This window comes from Melanostigma gelatinosum (assembly GCF_949748355.1).
Source record: "Melanostigma gelatinosum genome assembly, chromosome: 8".
In the NCBI taxonomy this organism is placed as follows: domain Eukaryota; kingdom Metazoa; phylum Chordata; class Actinopteri; order Perciformes; family Zoarcidae; genus Melanostigma; species Melanostigma gelatinosum.
The window spans coordinates 13,293,673-13,314,273 of NC_136641.1; the positions used below are offsets into that span (position 1 = coordinate 13,293,673).

At 42.2% G+C, this 20,601-nt stretch overlaps 1 protein-coding gene across 2 annotated transcripts; it reads left to right on the forward strand.

Moving 5' to 3' along the window:
- The first annotated feature begins 14,478 nt into the window (after positions 1 to 14,478).
- her9 (hairy-related 9) lies at positions 14,479 to 16,837 on the forward strand. Of its 2 annotated transcripts, none has more exons than XM_079273655.1 (4): positions 14,479 to 14,787; positions 14,942 to 15,037; positions 15,143 to 15,230; positions 15,345 to 16,837. In XM_079273655.1, exons 1-4 carry the CDS (start codon positions 14,680 to 14,682, stop codon positions 15,920 to 15,922), a joined length of 870 nt encoding a protein of 289 aa, XP_079129781.1. In that variant the 5' UTR covers positions 14,479 to 14,679; the 3' UTR covers positions 15,923 to 16,837. The 2 variants fall into 2 exon arrangements, with proteins under 2 accessions (XP_079129781.1, XP_079129782.1); XM_079273656.1 differs by having other exon boundaries at positions 15,348 to 16,837.
- Positions 16,838 to 20,601: the final 3,764 nt, after the last annotated feature.

Here is a 20,601-nt window from a genome sequence, read left to right on the forward strand (position 1 = left end):
CTTTACGAAGTGGTTTTGTTGCCTGAATGTCACGTTTGTTTTGTTGTGTTGAATTAAACAACGTTAAATTGTTTTCATGGTGCAGACATGTCCTTTTAACATAATTACATGCCGCCACCACCACGTAACGCACTGTTGACCGGTCATGCTCATTTCATGTATTTCTGGGGGACCAGTTTGTGCAAATTGCAAAACTGCACCCATGATCATTTTCCATATTCTATTGCATAATTACACAAGTTATCAAAGTGCGATTTTGACTAGATGACAAAGTGGTCCAAAGTTCAAACATATGTTTACCAACACCTCTAAAACTCAGAAGTTATGTCTTGACAGTTCAGAGGTGCTGGTAGGCGCATGTTTTACCTTTGGACAGAGCCATGCTAGCTGCTTCCCCCTGCTGCCATTCCTTATGCTAAATTTTGGATTCCTACTCCTCAGGACTATTAAATGTTGGTTATACATGGAGCTTGCTTTGTCTGAAGAGAACAAAATGGTTGGAGGCCAGTGCTCTAAGTCAAAATATGAGTAAACTACCGATGAAGCAGCTCCAGCAAGACCTTGATGATCACAAGAGGCTTTTGACTGATTTCTATAGAGGGGAGAGGGTGCCGCATCGCAGGCAGTGTCGAGGTCGCCCATGAATTGCAGTCAATGAATGAATTGAGTCCCTGGAGGGCAGGAGACGGGCCTGACGTTCGGTCCTGTAGCCCAGTGAAGGCATCTGCCTAATCAACACTCCAGTGGGAGTCCTTGCTTCATCATGAACTCAACAGTAATTCCCAAGAGAGGTAACTAGGGGCTTTCTTGACCTTGTGTCAGCATGAGTTAGGGATTGATAACTTTCACAATGGGGCCATTTTGCCTTGCCGTTTTTTAATGGGATACTCAAAGAGACAAATTGCTTTTGTCAGCGTTTGTCATATAAAAGTTATAAAAAACGCACAACTTATATAAAAGCTTGCATAAAAGGGTTTCTTCTGGAGCTTATTGTTTTCAGAGTACTGCCTATCATTTGAATGATATTGCATTTTGTACTTTCTTCTTTTTCTGGATCATGGAACACGGAGCTTGCTTGCTCAGACAGAGACGGTGATAAGAGAAAACAGTGTTGAAATATTAGTGAATGATTTAAGCAGCTGTTATTATTGTAGAAGGGGAGCTAAAAGTGCTCATTTAATTTTTGTGTAATCTTGTTAATGCTCTGCAGTCTGTTATAGTGAGAGCATGTGATACTATCACCTGTGTTTGGTGACAACCGTTCAATCCAGAAAACTTCTCTGTCAAAGTTGATGAGGAACATTCCTTTCTTACTTGCAGTCATCAACATTGCAAAGATCCTTGTAAAGTAAAACAACCATTTTTGCTAGCTAATTTAAAAAAATCGGACGAACTAACTACAATTGGGTGTTATATTTGTAGTTGTGGCCATCCTTCATATTGTTCAAACAAAACTTAAAGTCTACAGCTATGCTCGCGGGTCTGTGAGGCTGCACTGAGGCACAGCGGTGCTTTGGGCTAAGTGATAACATCAGCACGCTAACATCCTCACAATGGCAATGCTAACCTGAACGTTTGTCTTTTTCAACCTGGAGCCTATTTTCACAGGTTTTTATATCTAAGTGACTAATGGGGACCACAAGTTTTTTGATTGGTCCAGTATTGAACAAGTGGGCTGCAATATAATCGCTCAGGCAACTCTTTACCGACAATTTATGTCCACTAAAAGTGTTTTTATTTAGCCACATTATGGAAAGGACCCTACTGAGAAATAAAAGTTTTTCTTTACTTTTAGATTGATCCAGTCTGTTTTAGCGATAGTTGTGCCTGCATACCGCTTTCCTTTGCAACAAGGGATTATTACCTCATTCAGTTGTATCTCCAACTACAGTAGTTCAGACAAACTGTTGGCTGTTTACAACTAAAGATCGCGGTCTTGGTTTGTTTGGTTACCAGATCTCAGTGATTACTTCGGTGAGCACAATGTCATCACGACCATTAGAAATGAGAGCTGAAACTACTGAAGTTAGACTCGAGTCAGACTGGAAAGGAACTTCAATCTCGCAAACTCATGAATGTAGACTATTTTTTCTGTCTTCGGTGGTTTGGTCCTCTAACATGCCACACAGATTCAAGTCACCACATTTGGAGAATCTCGATCAACAAATCTTCCTCTTTGCTCGTACTTGAGGGGAAAGTTGATGAGGAGCATTAACTCTTACTTGTAGTCATAAAATAAAGTGTTAAAGGGAAAACAGCATTCACTGTGTGTAAGCGAACCCTGAGGCCCAGTGTTATACCGCACTAGATTTAAAGTCTCGTTACTGGGAGATTATTGGACTTAATCTGGTAAAGAGGAGCGCGAAGTTCCGATCACCCTGAAGGCCTCTGAGAGTCTTTTGGAACAGTAGGGGAATTCATCGGAGCCAGCCATATGTTGCCTCCCTCGTGCCTTCTCTCTGAGGGGGGAGAGGCGTGGCTAATTCTCAAGCGAAGCCCATTCAAACATCACCTGAGGCTGTTAGCTGGCAGGTAGCACCTCAGCTAGCAGTCAGAGCAGTTCCATGTGTTGTGAATGGGCTGAGATGTTGATGATGGAGCACCGGGTCACCCGCGGTGCGGAGGAGGGTGAGCTTTGCCTCAGGGCAGGTGGTGGCTGGATGGCGGTGAAGCGGTGAGGTGCAGAGGGTGCCCATCATGGGAGTCCTTTGAACTGCAGGCTGCAGGTGGAATGAGCTTAGTCAGCAGGTCACTTTTTTCATCCTGCTTAAGGGGTGAGCCTGGAGAGTCAAGCTAATGCTAATTGTCCTTGATGTGGTGGCCTGTGACTGAGATTTACCAGTCATCATGACGAATCCATTGTCCATATTCCAGTCTTCCTCTTTGATCTGATAAACCAAATGCTCATTATAACCCGGCACTACTTCAGAGGGTTTGCATTCAACAGAAAACTAATTGCAGAGAAGATTAAACAAACAGATCAAAAACCATATTCCAACTCTGCAACCAGGATGACCTGAATCTGCATACATCTATTCTAGTATTGGATATAACGTATTCATTTTAATGCAGGCTATAGGTCCCAGTGATGACCCTCTGGGGTTTCTTTCACCTGACACGGTGCATGCCCAGGACCAAAGATCGGAAGTAGGAGTGAGCCTAAGGGCCACAGCTGCTGTTTTTACCAGCTGAATAAAACTATGACGTCCTCCCTACTGTTTCATTCAACATAAATGTCAATACATGCGATCCTCAATGGAAACTAATTTTGCAAAGCAAATAAATGATAAATGAGTGGAAAAAACCACCTTGCTCTCAGGCATATTTGCAGAACCATATATTATTCAGTATAATTAGAATGACTACAAAGGTTATTGTTCCTATTGAGAGAGGTATTCTGAAGGTAATCTCAAAAAAGCAGTGTTAATGTGTAATTTTAAGATGAGGATAAATTCTCCCGTGTCTGCTATTTGAGTCCAAGTGTGTTTTGATTGTCCAAAAGTGTTGTTTAAGGGACTTTTTGTGGGAGTTTTTTTTGGAAAGAAACTTTAGAAAGAGCATGGCAGCTATGAAAGAGTGCCCGATGTCCTTGATGATATGACATTTCTGTCATGTAAATTGAATCCTCTCAAATCAATTACTGGAGTCATGAACTATTTTGTGTCTGTGTTGGTGGTTGTTCAGTGTCTTGAAAGCAGACAAAAGCTCAGAACTGATCATTTACCAATCAATAACCTTCACTAATGCAAATGTACTGGTACCATCAAATATATTGTTTAAAAGGAGCAAATCACGTCAGGCGATCCTCAGTCGGACAGCAGAATTTAGTTTCCCAACAACATCATGTGAAAGCATTTGAAAAATTCACTGTGTTTCTGCAAAGCTAAATTCCAATGGAGAGGGTGTCGTTCGGATACTGTGATGTCAAACAGCGACGTGATTCCCTGGATGCAGTCGACTTGACTGGAGCCACATGACTCAGGAGACTTGCTATTCCTTCCGTTGTGTCTCCGCAGACCCAGGACATCTGACCTCAGGGGCTCCAGACCATCGGAGTATTGCACGCAGACACACCAGCATGCCTCAGCATCACCCCCGTGAATAAATAAAACAAGGGTGTGATTTGTTAGTCAAAATGAAGATGAGGTATTGAATTTGCATTAGATGGCTAGACTTCAAAGAAGGCGTACAACCAAAGCTACTCGGTACCATAATTGTTTTACAGACTGTTTCTACTGCGGTGATACAATCAAAACAAACACTTGTAAACTTTCTGTCTGACTTTTAGGAGAAGGGATCTGTGAAAGGGTTCTCCCGGTGGGTTCACAGAGAGAGGTGTGCCTTTGCTCAGGGAACAATTAAACAGATTAAGCTTGATGAACTCAGGACTGTTGGAGCATATGTTGTATATCTGATGGCGCTCTACTACGCTGTACACTATGCTGCAGCAGCCCTGTCCCCGCTATGTGTCACACTGCTGCTCACAGCCAACAGATCAAGGACTCGGCCCCCGTGGTCCCCTGTTAGCCCCCAGCCAGCCTCCAGGTGGGCTCTGCTAATGAGCCCCAGTCGTAGCTCCAGCGTGGGCCTCTTCTTCCCAGGGTTGGAGGGGCCACGGAGGGGGCAGAGGGGGTCTGCTGGCTGGGTCAGCACCAGGCAGGGGGCTGGGGATGGGACAAGGAAGAGAAACACAGGAGGGAGAGCTGAAAATCACACGTTTCAGACCGTATTAATGGTGAGTTTGTATATGAGTGTGGGAAGATTGAGTGTGAGGGCCTTGTACAGAAAAAGGTTGTGACACATGGTGCATTATGAAACAGAAGTCCATTTTGTGCTCTTTGATCTGTGTTTATTGTAATTGACTACACAGTAGTCCTCTTGTTTCTGCGCTTGTTGAATGGGCCAGGCGGTAGGTTCTCTTTGCCTTTACAGTGTGAGATACTCTAGTAAACAACCCCTCCTTCGTCCGTGATGTGATACACGTGAAAGAGACTGCAGTGACTAATGGGAGTGTTTGTCTGATGCTGCCAGCCTCCGCTTTTGTTTCCTGGGCTTTTGATGTGATTGATACATGATGTTTTCAGAGACACAAATCGTCTCCTCTGCAATGTTTGGCCCTAAATAACAGTTAAAGGGAGGGTACGCGCTGTGAAGTGTGTGAATCTTCACATCAGAGGGGAAAGGAAGGGCGGCGTTGTTTTGAGTTTAGAGGGGACTTTGATGATGGGATGATGTTCGAGGTGACCACAGACATGGAAATCCTGGAAACCTTTGGCCCTTGGTTCAACCATTGTGTATCATGGTCATTGCTACATTCAGGTTCATCTATAATGACCAACGGACTTAATAGTTTTCTCTGCCATTTTACTCTGGACGAAATCCCAGCAACTTGTCCTGCCAGTCTGTGTCCTTTGTTTTACCTCTGGAATGTGCTGAGCTCAGCCTCAGCAAGAAAACTGTGACATAAAGGATCGAGTCAGGGATCGTCACTCCGCCAGCTTCTTGCAAAGTCAGCGTCTCATGCGCTCAAAAGGGATTTCTCTGTAGTTAATCAGAGCGCTGCCTTCTTCATGGTAAAATCTGTTCCTATTAAGGAAAGCTGTATTAGGTGTTTAACTGTTTGGTGAAACTGGGTTATAAGACTAGATTAAAATCAACCTGATGCTAAGTGGAGGGCTGTGCCAGAGATCAGGAGTTAAGTTGAAGTCTGGAACTATTGCAGGCCTCTGAGGACAGACGTCAACGTCTTTATTTGTCAAACAAACAACAATCACTGCTGACAATGAAATGATTTGGCTCCATACTCTCTCAACAGTACAAAAGGTTTAAAAAGTAATATCTAAGAAAGTTATTACAAAAAGTGTTGTGGTCAGTAGTTCTGCACGGTCAAAACCTGGTGCCTGCATTAGCCTCAAACCAACTCAACCGCCTACAGTTCAGTTGGAGATTCAGGTGTGTTATGCTCGTAAAAATGTATATTTGAGCTGCTAGCCTCATGGAGAGATGAGGAGTGGACTCCATACTGCATGTCTGGTCTGGTAAGATCACTTCTTTTTAACTCCACTAATCTATCAAATCTATCAAATTTCATGCAGCTATACCTCTGGAGCCACAAATGGCTTCATACAACTTTTTCCATATGCGGTACAACTCCCCAAGTTCTGCAAAACAGATGTTTATGTGTACAATCATTGGAGTTCCCCTTTAAGACAATTTCGCCACACATAATACAAATTTATGCACAAAGATAAAAATGGAAGAATTTAACCACTTTTTGAAACATTCCCTCAGCTGATCATGAAAAAGTTGATAATAAATCCGTGTGTGACTGACAGACTGCCACACAGCCTGCAGCCTGTCTCCTCGTCCCTCAGCGTTTTTTCGGTTCTCTAAACTCCATTATGGGTGTAAAAAGAGTTTGTTTTATTGGGGCACCATTTTTGCACATGTTGGAGCTCCTGTGGTGCTGGTCAGTCAGAGTGGAATAGCCTTGCGTCATGGGTTCACACCAACTCCATAAAAGAGTCTTTGTCACCGATGAGCGAGGTCATCTCTCTCTTCCACTGGCCAATAAACGTTCACATTCTCCACTTTTCTTATGATTTTGTTTAGCTTACGGGCTCCAAACAAAAGTGCAAGGACTTGAGTTATTCACAGGGAAATGAATAAAGGATAAATTTGCATTGATTTTGCTCCTCCACAAAAGGAGTACATTTTTGTCCAGAAAAACTAGCGAGCAAAGCATTTCTTCAACCAACAAATTGAACAAAAAGATCAATGGTATCTTTTAAGATGGCTATCAAGGAGGGAATTCTCAAAATTGGTGCTTTGTGTTGTATTAACTTGAGAGATTTTCCACTTGGTCTGCAGGCATAGACTGTGACTTTTGTGTTGAATTTACGCTTTTGGCAACAAATTGAGAAAACATCCGTCTTAGGCCTGTGAAGGCTTGGAGAGATTCTTTATAAATCAAAACCGATTGAGGAGTTTGTATGTTAATGTGGCGACAAATGTGTCTTTTTTCTGCTCTGTGTTCGTCTGTTTGACTTATTCAGCAGCATTCACCACAGCCCGTGAAAAGTCTTGTTCTCCTTTTACATGTGTTTGGTTTGGCTGGAATGGATTACACACAAATTCAGTTTAAACCAAAGAGGAAAAAAAGCTGATTTTCTGCCTGATTTTCTGTGTTTATTCTGTGTTTTCCACCACAGTGACAATTGGTATGACGTGAAACACTTCAATAAAGCACAAGAAGCTTTCTTAAAAAATGATTTGTACATGTAGTTTTCAAAGTTACACATTTTTTTATTCAGTAGACTGCGAAGACATTCAAGAAGGATTCAGCTAAATAAAAACCAAACGACAAAGGATGCACACAGAGTTGGTGTTTCTGGAGTTAAATCATGGAAAACACTCATAGTATGTACACTCCATATTAGTTAGCTTGCATTTGTCTTTATTAAAAATATGGCTCCATGATATCATTTACAAAACATAAACATGTTCACCTTATAAAACAAACTGTACAATCTGTTGAATGTCGTGTGTAAATCGGGCCCGGAATTAAAATGAACAGGACAAATTAAGGTTAACAGGAACATATGCATATTGTTGCACTCAAACATCACTTCTTTGACACTAAGTCGATTTTTAGATTTTCATTGCTCTCCACGTTTGATCCTTTGTCTTCGCAGTGCCCACCCTCTGTTTTAAACCCAAGAACTTGTATGCACAGGGATGAGGGGGTTGCCAGTCCCATGGAGCGCAACCTTGTTCAAGAGTGCCCAAGAGGGCCATATCTGTCATAGCACATTCCACTGTGGAGCTATGATATGAATGAAGTGCTGTGGTGTGCCCAGGCTGCAAGTGTGGAGCTGAAAAGGCTGCTGAAATGCTGTAATGTAATTATGTGGACAGTCTCTCAGATCCATTAGCTTGAAATGGTTCTACAGCTCCCATTCAGTCAGTGGGCTGCCATGTCTTTTCTCAAGGGGGGCTCTGAAGTCATCTGAAAAGACCTCCTCTGTACTCATTGTGCTCATTGTCTTTGTAAGCCTGTTATTAGTGGGGGAATCAAGTTACGGCACACCACTGATGAGAACTTCAGAGATTTTATAGTTACAGGTGGGGGGTTTATTCTTAACTGGGCATCTGTGCATATTAATCAAATCAAATTTAAAGAAAAATAATTGATTTCACCACGGGGTCAAGGACTAAACAAACCTTTTCCTCCTTTAATGACTTCCTCCAATTATTAAATCTGTTCATTTTTTCAAGTTATTTTTGAAGAAGTGCGCAGTTATAATTAAATGTAGTTGTAAATGTGTGTCACTACGTTGTTTTGATCATCTGAATGATGTGTGAGGGATGTGTGGGAATTCAGGACATGAATCATTCAAAACAACAAAATCAAATCAAAGAAAAAAATGTATTCACATCTTGTAAAATATTAAACACATTAGTCTCTCCCCATATAATAAAATATATATACATTCATATTTCAATGCCACAGTTTCTGGATATTCTCTCCAAAACATAGTTTGTTGCGAATGGAAAATGTGGTCACAACAACATGTAATCTTTTCATTTGACAGTCAAGATTTTTAGGATTTTTTCTAGAAAAACAACTAAATGGATCTGATGATTTAACCGGGTAATTACTGTTTTTTTAGCTGCTGTGTTTAACACTCACATCGTGTTAAATCTAAACAATAAAAGTGTATTTATTCCACTTAAAATCTATTTAACATGTTGGCCGTGAAAACTCTACTCTCATCCAAGTTCCTAGATAAAAGTGTAGATTGCATTAGCGTTGTAGTTTACAAAACCTCCCTAAAACATTTATTTAGGAATCAAATTAAAGGTTCCAGCAATTTCCAAAAATTGATTTAGTGCTTTGTGTTTACCTAATCTCTTGCATTCACACAGACACCAGTGGAAATGTCCAAATGCGTCACTGCACAACTTTAAAGGCCTTTTCCCATGCATAGCAGTCTAGTGACCCATTCTAAATAACCTATATCATTGGGGAACTGTGGTTTATAAAGGAGTCCATTGGGACCTCTGCTGAAAGGTTTTTTTTGGGTGGAAGCCTGGATGAAAAGTGCAAAGAGGAGGATAAAGAAAAAGTATAGGAGATGTCAGGACGCCTTTGGAAGGAAAACAAACTGCAGAGACCAATGTGAGTTGACTTAATCTGATTAGACTAACCTCATCAACAGCCCACTTAAAAGGGAGAAGAAAGCCCTGAATTGGGGCGAGAAGCAAGAGAAAAGGGTCCCTCTCTGTTCAGAAAGCCAAAGGGGCTCCGTGAATACATCACATTGTACTGGACATGCTGGTCTGCAGATGGCAAAATGACAACAAGCCGCTTGAAAAGTGAGGCAAATATAATTGATCTCAGGGTTTTTTTCCTGCAGGTATGAAAACAGCCGAGGGAGTAATGAGATTAAGGAAGAATGAAGTGAAAGTGCATGAAAAATACCACTTTCCCTCACGTTTGTGGTGCAAACATGCAGCTTTGAAGCCTTTGACTGAACACACCCGCCTCTGTAATACCATGAGAAATATTTCCAAATTCATATTAATTTATTTAAATTCTGACCTCTTTTAAAGCACCCTGCAGTCCTGGTAATACATCAAACACAGAATAATTGAACAGGAAAATAGCTGTTTTAATACCAGCACAATTGATGGGAGTAAAAAAAAACCCTTCTAATACATCTGGCCACTCCCAAAATTGAAGAACTCCCTAGCAACAATGCAGATGAAATATCTCGCCCTGGCAGGGGGAAATGCCTTCAGATCGTTTGCCAATGTCTGTGAGGAAAAGAGTACACATCTTTACCCAAATATTTGTTAATATTTAGTTTAATTAGTTTCCATAATGAACCATCAACCCTGCGTTTGTGGTATTCTGCAAATCCCTCTACTTAAAGTGGGCGGTGAATGCAGCAGCCACAGGTGGCCTTTCACTCAGAAGCTTAGATCTGCTGGTGTTGGGTTTCTGGCCTTACTTGTTTCAGAAACCTCGCAGCACTAACTGGTACTAACTGGACCTTTGAAGTCCTGTTGCATCTCTGATGTGGAAACAGAACATCACATGGTTGTGTCCTGATCGCCATCATGCATCTGGATTTTACTTGGTGTCATCAGTGGTGGAGGAAGTCTTCAGATTCTTTACTGAAGAAAGAGTTGTAATATCACTCTATTCTCCATTATGAGTTCAGGTCCTGCAGTGAAAATGTTTCTTAGAATACATGTGTTATTAACTACCAGTGAGGACACTGAGGCTATGTCCTATATTTTCTGAGATACCATCGTACAATTAGAAACTGAAACAAAATAGGTATTAGCATATTTAAAGTTGACTTTTAGATCATTGAGTGAATAAATAAATAATCCAGCATTGCTCCACCTGGATTTTAAGCTTTGAAATGACATTTAGACCTTACCGTTGAGTAAGAAAAGTTATTTGAACTAAAAAGAAATGCAATATATTATAGTGTTGGAATATTATTAATATGTACGCTGTATTTTACAGTTGTAGTTGGTAGAGGTGGAGGTAATTTAACTATTTTGTATTCGCAAAGTAACCAGTAACTGTAGAAATACTCAAGTAAAGTGCAGTACTTGAGTAAATGTACATGCATTCCACCACTGTGTGTCACCCACATTTGACAGCTTTTTAAATAAGATGTATGCACCAAAGTGCAGCTTTCTCAGGTTTAGCAGAATCCAGATTGGTCGCTTTTCTGCTTCGCTTCTTTGAAATAGCCACAGTGTCTGAAACAAAGCAAAAGCCACCCAAACACGCATTGTGACTGCTCGGTGTCTGGGACTCATCGTGGTAAACACATCTACTAGCACTTGATTGGGGAGTGTGTATAAAGGGATTGTCCAGCCGACACCAGCTAATACAGATATAATTGACTCTCCTTCTGCATTCGGCACATGGATTTGGAGAAGTGCACAGGCTCATTGTACAACAACAAATTAAGAAGGCGGCATTCAAAAGGAGCTGCTCAGCAACACTGGACAACAGACTACTGAACTCTGCAAAGACAGCTTCTCCCTCCTTTTCGGCCCTTTCATCTCCTCCTGCAGACCGGCACCTCATGAAGCTAAGTCAAAAAGCAAGTACTTTTGGCTCTTGTGGTGAATGTTGATTGTGTCTTATACCACAGTGGTGATTTTACATTCCCAGCGATGTCGGCATCAGCTTTAATGGTGCTCTAATGATAGAGTCACTCAAAAAGTTTCTTTCAGTTGAAGGGGAATTCCTGCTTTCTTTGTTGTCTGTGCCCGAGATCTTTGAAATTTAGGAATGAAGGGGGGGGGAATTATTGTTGGATAATACCGAGAGTCGTCAGACTTGTTCTGACTTCAGATCAGGTTCAGCAGGTGCCGCTTCACCTATACAGAATTATTAAACCAAAATAAGATGTATGCACCAAAGTGCAGATGTATGCACCAAAGTGCAGCAAAAAAACTGCGGGGAGCAGTTGTGTAATCTGTGCGGAGCTCTGTAGAATTAGATCTGCATCATTTGGGCCGATCCGAAAGCAAATAAAAGCGATGTGAGCCCAAGTACACACAGCTGGCTCTTGAGACTCAGGATCCTGGGTAAACAAGGGTCCAGCATGCCTCAGCACAGCTCACCCATGGGGGAAGGGGGGCACACATGAGCCACTGAACAATGACTGATACTCTACTAGAGACTGGACTGAAGCAGGGCTTAGCAGAATTTTATTACATTTGGCCTGTTTCAATAGACTGCTGACCAAAAGAGGATCACAGACTTTGTCATCAGTTTTAAGATTACCATGACATCTACGCCTCCTTAGACTTTGTAATGCTCCTATTGTTGCAGTACACCCACTGATTTAACATGGAAATCTGCTGCTCTCTCACATAAAGGCGTCATCTGTGTTATGGTTGCAAATTTATGAAAGGTCACCGGAAACTGGCCCATTGTGTTTTAAGAAGCACATCAGCCACTTCATGTGTTACTTTATCTTCTTTTGGTTTCATAACCATATCAGTGTTTTTGCATTACTGGGAAAAACACAGACTTCATATTACATTTATTCAAAGCAGTTTTTTGTTTCTGGTTCTGTTTTACAAAAAGCTAAAAAACCTGAAAAAACTGTAAAACTGGCTTAAGTTAATACTTCACAGTAAACATCATGTCTGCTTTTATGTTTGTAACAGAATTGATATTTGCTGCATTACAAATGATACTTATAAAGTACATACATACATTATAAACTTTATTTAACATGTAAGTTGATTATAAATGGCATGCAAGTATTGGCATGTCTGTAAAATAGTTGATGATGTAGTTTTATATGTATGTGTATCTGTACATTCACATAGATTTCACATGGAGGCTAATGCAGATCCTGCTGTCTGAGTACAGGATGTATGCGTATGTATGAATGTTTGCACACATGTGCAATAAATGCATGATAGATATAAATGAAACATTTGTTGTTTGCTAAACATTTGATTTTTCGGAGATATAGTTTATATAAAACGTCTACAGCACATATTCCTTTTTGTAATATAAATAATATACTGTATATACAAAAGTTTTCCTTCCGTGGTTTCTTTTTCATTTTGATGACCTTTTTTTTCCTCATATATTAACTTTTAACTGTTAAACTAACACATTTGACCGATCTTTGATTTGTGTCTGACTTAATAACCATTAGTTAGATATAAGAAGAAATATAAATTCACCAGATTATGATAACATTATAGGTGCAATATATACTATGACTATATAAAATAGCTTTTGCATTTTGCTAATTTTTTTTGTTTATTACGAATTTTCGACATTTATTTGGACACAGATGTGCCACCTTGTGGTCATCTCAATACAATGCTCATACAAGACTTTTGTTCCTTCCAAAAAAGAGTTTCTGTTTTTCCTTGTTTATATGCCACAGCAAACACCCCAAAAAAAGATGTTGTAAAAAAAAAAAAATTGTAAGGACAATAACTTCTGTGAATAGGGAAATTATTTGCAAAGCACAGACAAGATAATCATTACATCCCATGTAAAACATTCATATACATCCATTCCATTATGCTACTGTTGATGTAGGCTTCATTTAAAACGAATGTCTCAAAGCTTAGACCTTGAATGTCTGTATTGATGTACTTTGTTAAATGAGATCCATCACGTTAAATTGATTAACCTTTTACAAATCAGTCGCTAGATGGTGCTCTTCTCCTTCAAACATTGTCACTCACACCATGTTTCAAACACTCGCACATGACTCGAATGAAAATGACCTTAAATGTTTGGAGAAATATCTTTATGTTTTGATAATTACACATGCATCATCTACTTTCTTTTCTGAAACATGCATCATGTGAAACGCACTGTAACAACACAAGTGTAGTGAATTACATGAGCATATTCTACTGTATTCAAGTATGCTATTACCATCACTGTATTCTACTTAAATATAATGTTTCCAGATCCGCAGGTTCGACATCATGCTCCATGGTCTCCAGGCTGTAATCTGCAAATGTTGGCACGTGCTCCGCGTAGACCGCAGAAGACTTTGCGCGAATGGCACGCGGACAGATGTGCCCCCTTCTCTTCCTCCTCCTCCTGATGATTGACATAGAGCTGTTCCCACAGCCAATCAGAGTGCGGTCTGCTTTATTTGCATTGAGATGCCGCATGCCATTGGCTTGGTGCGTGCTACTGCAAACCGCCTCGCGTGCCATTACCGAGGTCTTCTCGTTGGAGGCGCACGAGGAGTCTTAAAAATAGATAATGCGTATTTGTTTTCAAGGCCAAGAAAATGTTTAAGCTTGAAATAAATAAACGTTGTTCCTGTTAGTCGCAGCAGACATTTCAAACTTAGAAAAGAGAACTCCAAGTTTATAGGAGAAAAAAAATGAATGTGTTTGATTTGGTATTGGCACCTGCAACACATTACACCATTCGCACCTAAATATTCACTTTACTAATTATTTTGTCAGAAGCATGAATCTATTTGCAGCCATAAAACAGTGAAATAATTAAGCTTTACAAACACATAGGCTACTGACTGCACTGTGACTGAGTCAATACAGACTCTACATTCTTCCCGTATACACACACGCACACACACACCAGGCTGTGTAGCTATAACATTTTTGACGTGCACGGAGCAAAGTTGGAAGCAAACATCCAGCGCATTCCCCTCCCTTATCACTTCACAGCCCGGCCGCTGCTGCTCGCTCCGCTTTGTTGTTTGTCCCTGCAGGGCTGATTGAGCAGCGCGTGACTGACGGCCCGCGGGGGTGTTGTCCAATCAGCGGTCTGCCCCGCGCCCAATGGGTGAGTCCTCTCTGCTATTGGCTGAGGCGAGTGTGGGAAAGAATGCAGAGAGGGTTTCACACGAACTGGGAGCACGCGAGCCGTCTATAAGTACCGCCGCGGCGTGTGTCGGCGGCAGAAGCGGAGACTCGCCACGTACGGTGCAACGCACGCTCCTGAACTCAGATGACAGCTCAGTGATAACAAGTGACGTGACGCAAACTAACCGGTGGGACTGCCAGGCATCTCGTATATGTCCTGCAGCTGCTTAACGTACACGTTCAACGTTTTTATTTCCCCCGGAGCTTCCAAAGAGGATTTACTTATTTTACGCTTTTACCTTGGTTTGGTCAACAATGCCAGCTGACACTATGGAAAAGCAGACGGGATCCCCTATTGCCGGTGCCCCTGCAAACGGAACACACACACCGGACAAACCGAAAAATGCCAGCGAGCATAGAAAAGTAAGTTTTTTTTTAAATTCTCAAGTGAGAACTTTACAATATGTATTCTTAGCATTGCATTTAACAAGTGTGTTATAACATGACGTGCAGTGTACATGTTGATGTGTGTAAATGGAGAGCAAGAAATTCATTTAGAATTGTTTATTTTTTGCAGTCATCCAAACCCATCATGGAAAAACGAAGGAGAGCAAGAATAAACGAAAGCCTTGGGCAGCTCAAGACTCTCATCCTGGACGCACTTAAAAAAGATGTAAGTTGAGATCATCTCGGTGCCTTTAACTTTCATTCTGTTTTCAAAGATCATTTCGTTTTCAATTGAATACAGACTCAACTTTTCCTGTTTTGTCCTATGCAGAGCTCCAGACACTCCAAGTTGGAGAAAGCAGATATCCTGGAAATGACAGTGAAGCACTTGAGGAACCTGCAGCGTGTACAGATGAGCGGTAAGTTCAATCAAATAAGTGGATTTTAAAAAAACATATGAAAGCTTTAGGAAGCTGTTAAAAGAGTCACAAATGCGTCTCTAATATCCTGCTCTCTCTCTCTCTTTCCCCCAGCAGCACTCTCAGCAGATGCCACCGTCCTGAGCAAATACAGAGCCGGATTCAACGAGTGCATGAACGAGGTCACCCGCTTCCTGTCCACCTCCGAGGGGGTGAACACGGAGGTGAGGTCGAGGCTCCTCAACCACCTGTCCAGCTGCATGGGCCAGATGATGTCCATGAACTACACGCAGCAGGTCGTGTCCCAGCAGGCGCACCTGGCTCAACCGCTCCACGTGCAGCTCCCATCCACTCTGCCCCTCAACGCTATGGGCTCCAAACTCAGTCCTGCCGAGGCCATCTCCCCCAAGGTCTTTAGTGGGTTTCAGCTTGTGCCCGCAACCGATGGACAGTTTGCGTTTTTGATCCCTAACCCGGCCTTCGCCACCACAACGGCCCCTGTCATCCCCCTTTACGCAAACGCAGGAGTGCCTGTTACGGTCAACGCTAGTCCGGTGCACGGAGGCTCGGCATCGACTGCAGCTTCTCCGGTCCACGGCATGACGTCTTTCTCCGTGGGGTCCCAGGCGGTCAGTCCGGTCGGAGTCAGTACCGGCTCGGAGGGCAGCGAGCCTGTGTGGAGGCCTTGGTAGTGCAAGGGACAAGAGACTCATGTCAAGCCAGTTTGCATTACTTCTCCAGTTTAGACATTTAACTGACTGCACAGACAACTGTTGCGGGGGTTGGACCTGTGACTTTTTCGCTAGGGGACGGTAACTCTAACCACTTAATGCCCCCCCTGTAGTTCTCATTGTTTCGTTTTATGGAACAACGGTTGCCTTACTTGGCACAAGTATTTTTTTATTTTTTATAATTTGTTATCTGATTCCAATATTTGGATGTCGGTGATAAATATGCTGTACTAGGATTTATTTTGTTATGAAGTACTTTTTATGAAAAGGTTTTAGTTTTGTACAGATGTGTTATTGATTGTTATACCAAAGCTGTGTTTTATATTCTTTGTTGGTTTGTGTTGAAAAGAAAAAAATGAAGTTGGGTGATGACCCATTGTTTAAATAAATTACTTTTCAGAAATTAATGTATTGTCTACAGCCTGTTTATATCATCTCCATATTCATGATATTTAAGAGTATTTTGGGTCATTCAGTAGTTTGTGTAGCCATGCGTAAAAGGCACATTTCATGCGTAAAAGGCACGGGTGAAATCAGGGAATATAACATGTAAACATACTCACAGCGGTAACAGCTAAGGCCAAATCGAAACTGCAATCTTTTGACGATAATCCCAATATGAACTCCTGTCAATTAATCTACCAAGGTATAAGTGGCCACCTTGTCACCAGCTCCTTACATCTGGCCCGCTGGAGAATGGTCCAGCGGACAATGGGGGTGTATTTTTCTATTGCTATAAAGGTAATTAAAAGTTTGAAAGGGGTCTCATCCTGTATGCAGCGGGAGCTTTAAGAAGCCTTAAACCCTATTCATGAGCCTGGGAAATGTGCTCAGGGGTTAATGTCACTAACAGATTGCCTGAGTGAAAGGAGAATATGAGGATCCTCACTTCCTTTTGTGTATCAATTGTTCAATTCCACTCCCAGTGGGCCTACACCTCAATAAAGGAGAAACGAGGGAACTTGGTTATACTTTGTTTTGATGGCGGGGAAACTTAAAGAGGTCGGGGAATATGAAGAAACGTATTGCATGTTGAAGAATATTTTAATCTTCCAGGACTTCCTCCCAAAATCTCTCGCTTTCTCTCTCACGCAGATCATTTGAATTGACCTTTTACATATATACAGTCCGTGGCCAATTTGGCCAGGTGCTTCTTCCTCTCAGCTTCAAGCTGCCCCCCCCCCCCCGTCTCTGTTTATCCCTGAGTGTAAACTTATCTTTCTCCGGTGAGTGGGGTCCGGAATGCCGTGTCTCTGGGCCGGGCGGCGTGGCGCTAGCCGTGTGTCAGCCACATGCAGTCAGCGGGCCCCTTGACTTGGGATTAGGTTACAGCCTCAAACCCCCTCAACATTTGACCATGCACAAGGAAACACAAGATACACATTCTCAGTGTTTCCTTCAATTATAATTCCTTCAAAATATGTAGGGTGCACATTTTAAATTCTGCAGAAACTGTCAATATGTCACAACAGACAACATGCATTTGTATAAAGATTGCATGGCTAAACAACGAGTTGGGAACAAGTTTATTTTGAAATACGCACATATAGGATGAAGACATATGCAAAGGAAAAGGTGTTGGCACTCTCCTAAAAAAAAGTAAGAAGTTGTTGACAAAATAAAAATAAATACGCTATTCTTTCCTGTAACTTGGCCGTGACTCGTGATTGTTGTTTTGGCACCGATAACTTGCACAACTCCTGATATTCATCTTCCTTCAACAGTTGGACTGTCTTGTTATCAGTTTGCGTTCTCACTTCCCCGCTGAGTGCCAGTGCCCTGCAGATGACACCGTCGCTAAATGGCACACTGAAACCCACCGCCAGTGATGCTCAAGCATCTTCCTCATACTGAAACACCAGTTGGCAGCGTGTGTGGGTTCTGCGGTCGCTTCTACTGCCTTCGTGTCTGAGTTAATAGTTCAGAGATGCCTTTGTGGAGCTGAGGTCGTGAGAACCGAGCGAACTAGTCTGCCTGCGGCCGGGCACAGCGCCAGTCAGTAAATCCCCGCTGGCAGGTCGGGTCGTGCAGCCGCTCTGCGGAGGTGAGGAGGCGAACACACACACGCTTTGGCCGCAAAGAAGCGAGTCTGGTCCGGTGTAAACACGAGGGATCGTTGGACGTTGACTTGAGTCCATCCTATTTTTATATGGCAACGTGTTGCTGTTAGCAAGCCAGGTTATAAAAGAAGATGAATAAATCACATATTCATACTGCGCCGAATTAGGTAAACAAGCAACAACAGCAATATATATATATTTATATATATATATATGACATTTAACAAAAGTTGAGAAAAGAAACAGGTGTAGGTAGAGAGAAAGTCATTCTAAGATAAATGTAACAACACAAAGCATTGGAAATAATAATAATAATAATGACACATAATGACATAGCAGAACATACATTTAGGCTGAAGTGTTATGACATTATGCAGATGTCAGCTCGTATTATTTAGGCCTATATCCAAATGTGGGCTGGTTGGATCCTCAATCATGCCTTGTTGGCTGCTCCACTTCGGTGACGGTCCAACACAACAACATATAGGACTTTAGAAAAATAGTCAGGAAATTCGTATTATCAACCATATATAAAAAGAAACAGGCGGGAATCCGTCTTCGCTGATGAAAAGGATTCCTACAGAGGACTGAATGTCCCTCGGGGATCTGCGCCATCACGTCCCTTGGGAGACGTTGCTATTGAAGGGGGTAGGGGTCGTCGGAGGAGCCACAAATTATCATTCTCATTAGCGACTGAATGGAGGAACGCGCGCACAATGTTGCCGCCAAACTTTTAACATCAGTTCTCCCTCCAAATTCTCAATTGCTATTGTTGCATCAGGCCTTGTTTAGGCAGCACTTAATGCTTTTTGTATAGGCAGCTTCTAGCACAGCCAGTTACAGTGAGCGTTGCATCTTTCATGCAGGACTGCAGCAGCCCAAGCGCATAAGGGGAGGGGCATGTCTCGCGCCTCTTTAATGTAATTACGCACCAGGCAGGACATCAACTAAGCTCATCAAATGAATACATGTGAACGGATAAATACATATATTGGCTGACTTTTGTCGATTTTAACTGAAAAAAGGAAAGTTTTAAGGATTATTGTCTTTCTTTCTAATTTAGCTTGACAGATCTATGGCAATTATTATAGTATTTCACTCAGTTCATAAAAAAACAGAAACGTTGTTAGGGTTGTGTTTCCTGGATTAGCCTTATGAGACAGCTGTCCGTAAGGAAGCCATTGGTAAACCTTAAACCTGTGGTAGGCAACCATGTGCCATTGCAACCAAATATAATCATGTGATTCCCCAGTTTAAGTCCTTCTCAATGGTGGATAACTTTAAAAAACTCCCCATTTTGCAGATAACCTTTGTCAGGAGATGCTACATGCTTCATTTATGATTATTCTCAATGTCTCTCCAGCACAAATAGCCCTTTTGCTGCTAACAGTTGTCCTCTGCTCTGAACATGACTACAGGAAATACGCTGCCCTGCTGCCCCGAGGATTGTTTGAGAGCTCCACCGCTCTCACTTTCACACGGATGCCCGTCTATATTTGCTCCTCAATGTGAAGACACTGCAGCTACGAGGACATAAGGAAATGTTCTGCATGCTTTTGCCACAGGTTCTGCTCAGGGTAAAGGCGGGGCTGGAGCATGCTTCAAGCATTAAGTGTTTTTATGTGTCAGTCTGTGTGCGTGTGGACACTCCTCCTTGCACCTGTTTACTTGAGAATCACAGGGAGTGAAAGGGAGAGGCAGACAAGGAGACAGACAGACAGATTGAGAGGAGTGAGGCTTGATTATTATTCAAAATGGTTCCCTGAAATGTATGATTCAACAGTGACATGTGTGCAGGTGTTTGTTTTGAAGGGCGTTGGCGACTGGAGATTAAGTCAGCAGATTTTCAGTGTCATTTCCCATTTGACTCCCTTTATTGTCAGGTGTTCACTTTTTTCATGTTTTAGCCACACAAGCGTTCCTCCTCACACCACTCGCTCTGTTTTGGCTCCCACCAAGCTGCAGTCCTGTCTCGGTATTTATAGCAAGGGACCACTTATCCCTGCACTGGGTGCGAGGTGTTGGGTGTGTGCAGACGGAGGAGGTGAGGCTCAGATGCAATGGGACGCGTCAAGCCCGATCGAATATCACAGGGTGCTGCGTGGGCTCCGTTGATCCTCTCCGCTTGTCGACAGAACGTATTTCTGAGGCCAGGTTTGGCTTTTCAGCAGCTTCTCCTGTTTCAGGGCATGCGGCTTGTGGCCTACAGACTTTGCAACTGGTGCAGATTCCACAAGAGAAAGTAAAGGGTCCTCTTGACAGGGCTAGGTCATCCTGCAGACCCTAGGTGGCCTTGATTTATGTGTTTATCTATTGAGGGGGTCTTCCATGTCTTTCCCCTGCATCTGTTGCTCTATTTTAGCTCTGGTATAGAGTTCAGCAGCACTAGTCTCAGAGGTAAATACTTCAACAATGGGGTCCTAATGTTGGGGATGTGAAAATGAAACAGCGAAGAGACGTGTGACATTGTGGACCTTGAGTAAAGGGACCATTAAGACAGTTTTCCATTTTCCCATGAATATCAGCGATCAGAGATGACACTGTACTGACGGTAAGAACACTTAATTTGTGATTTGTGAT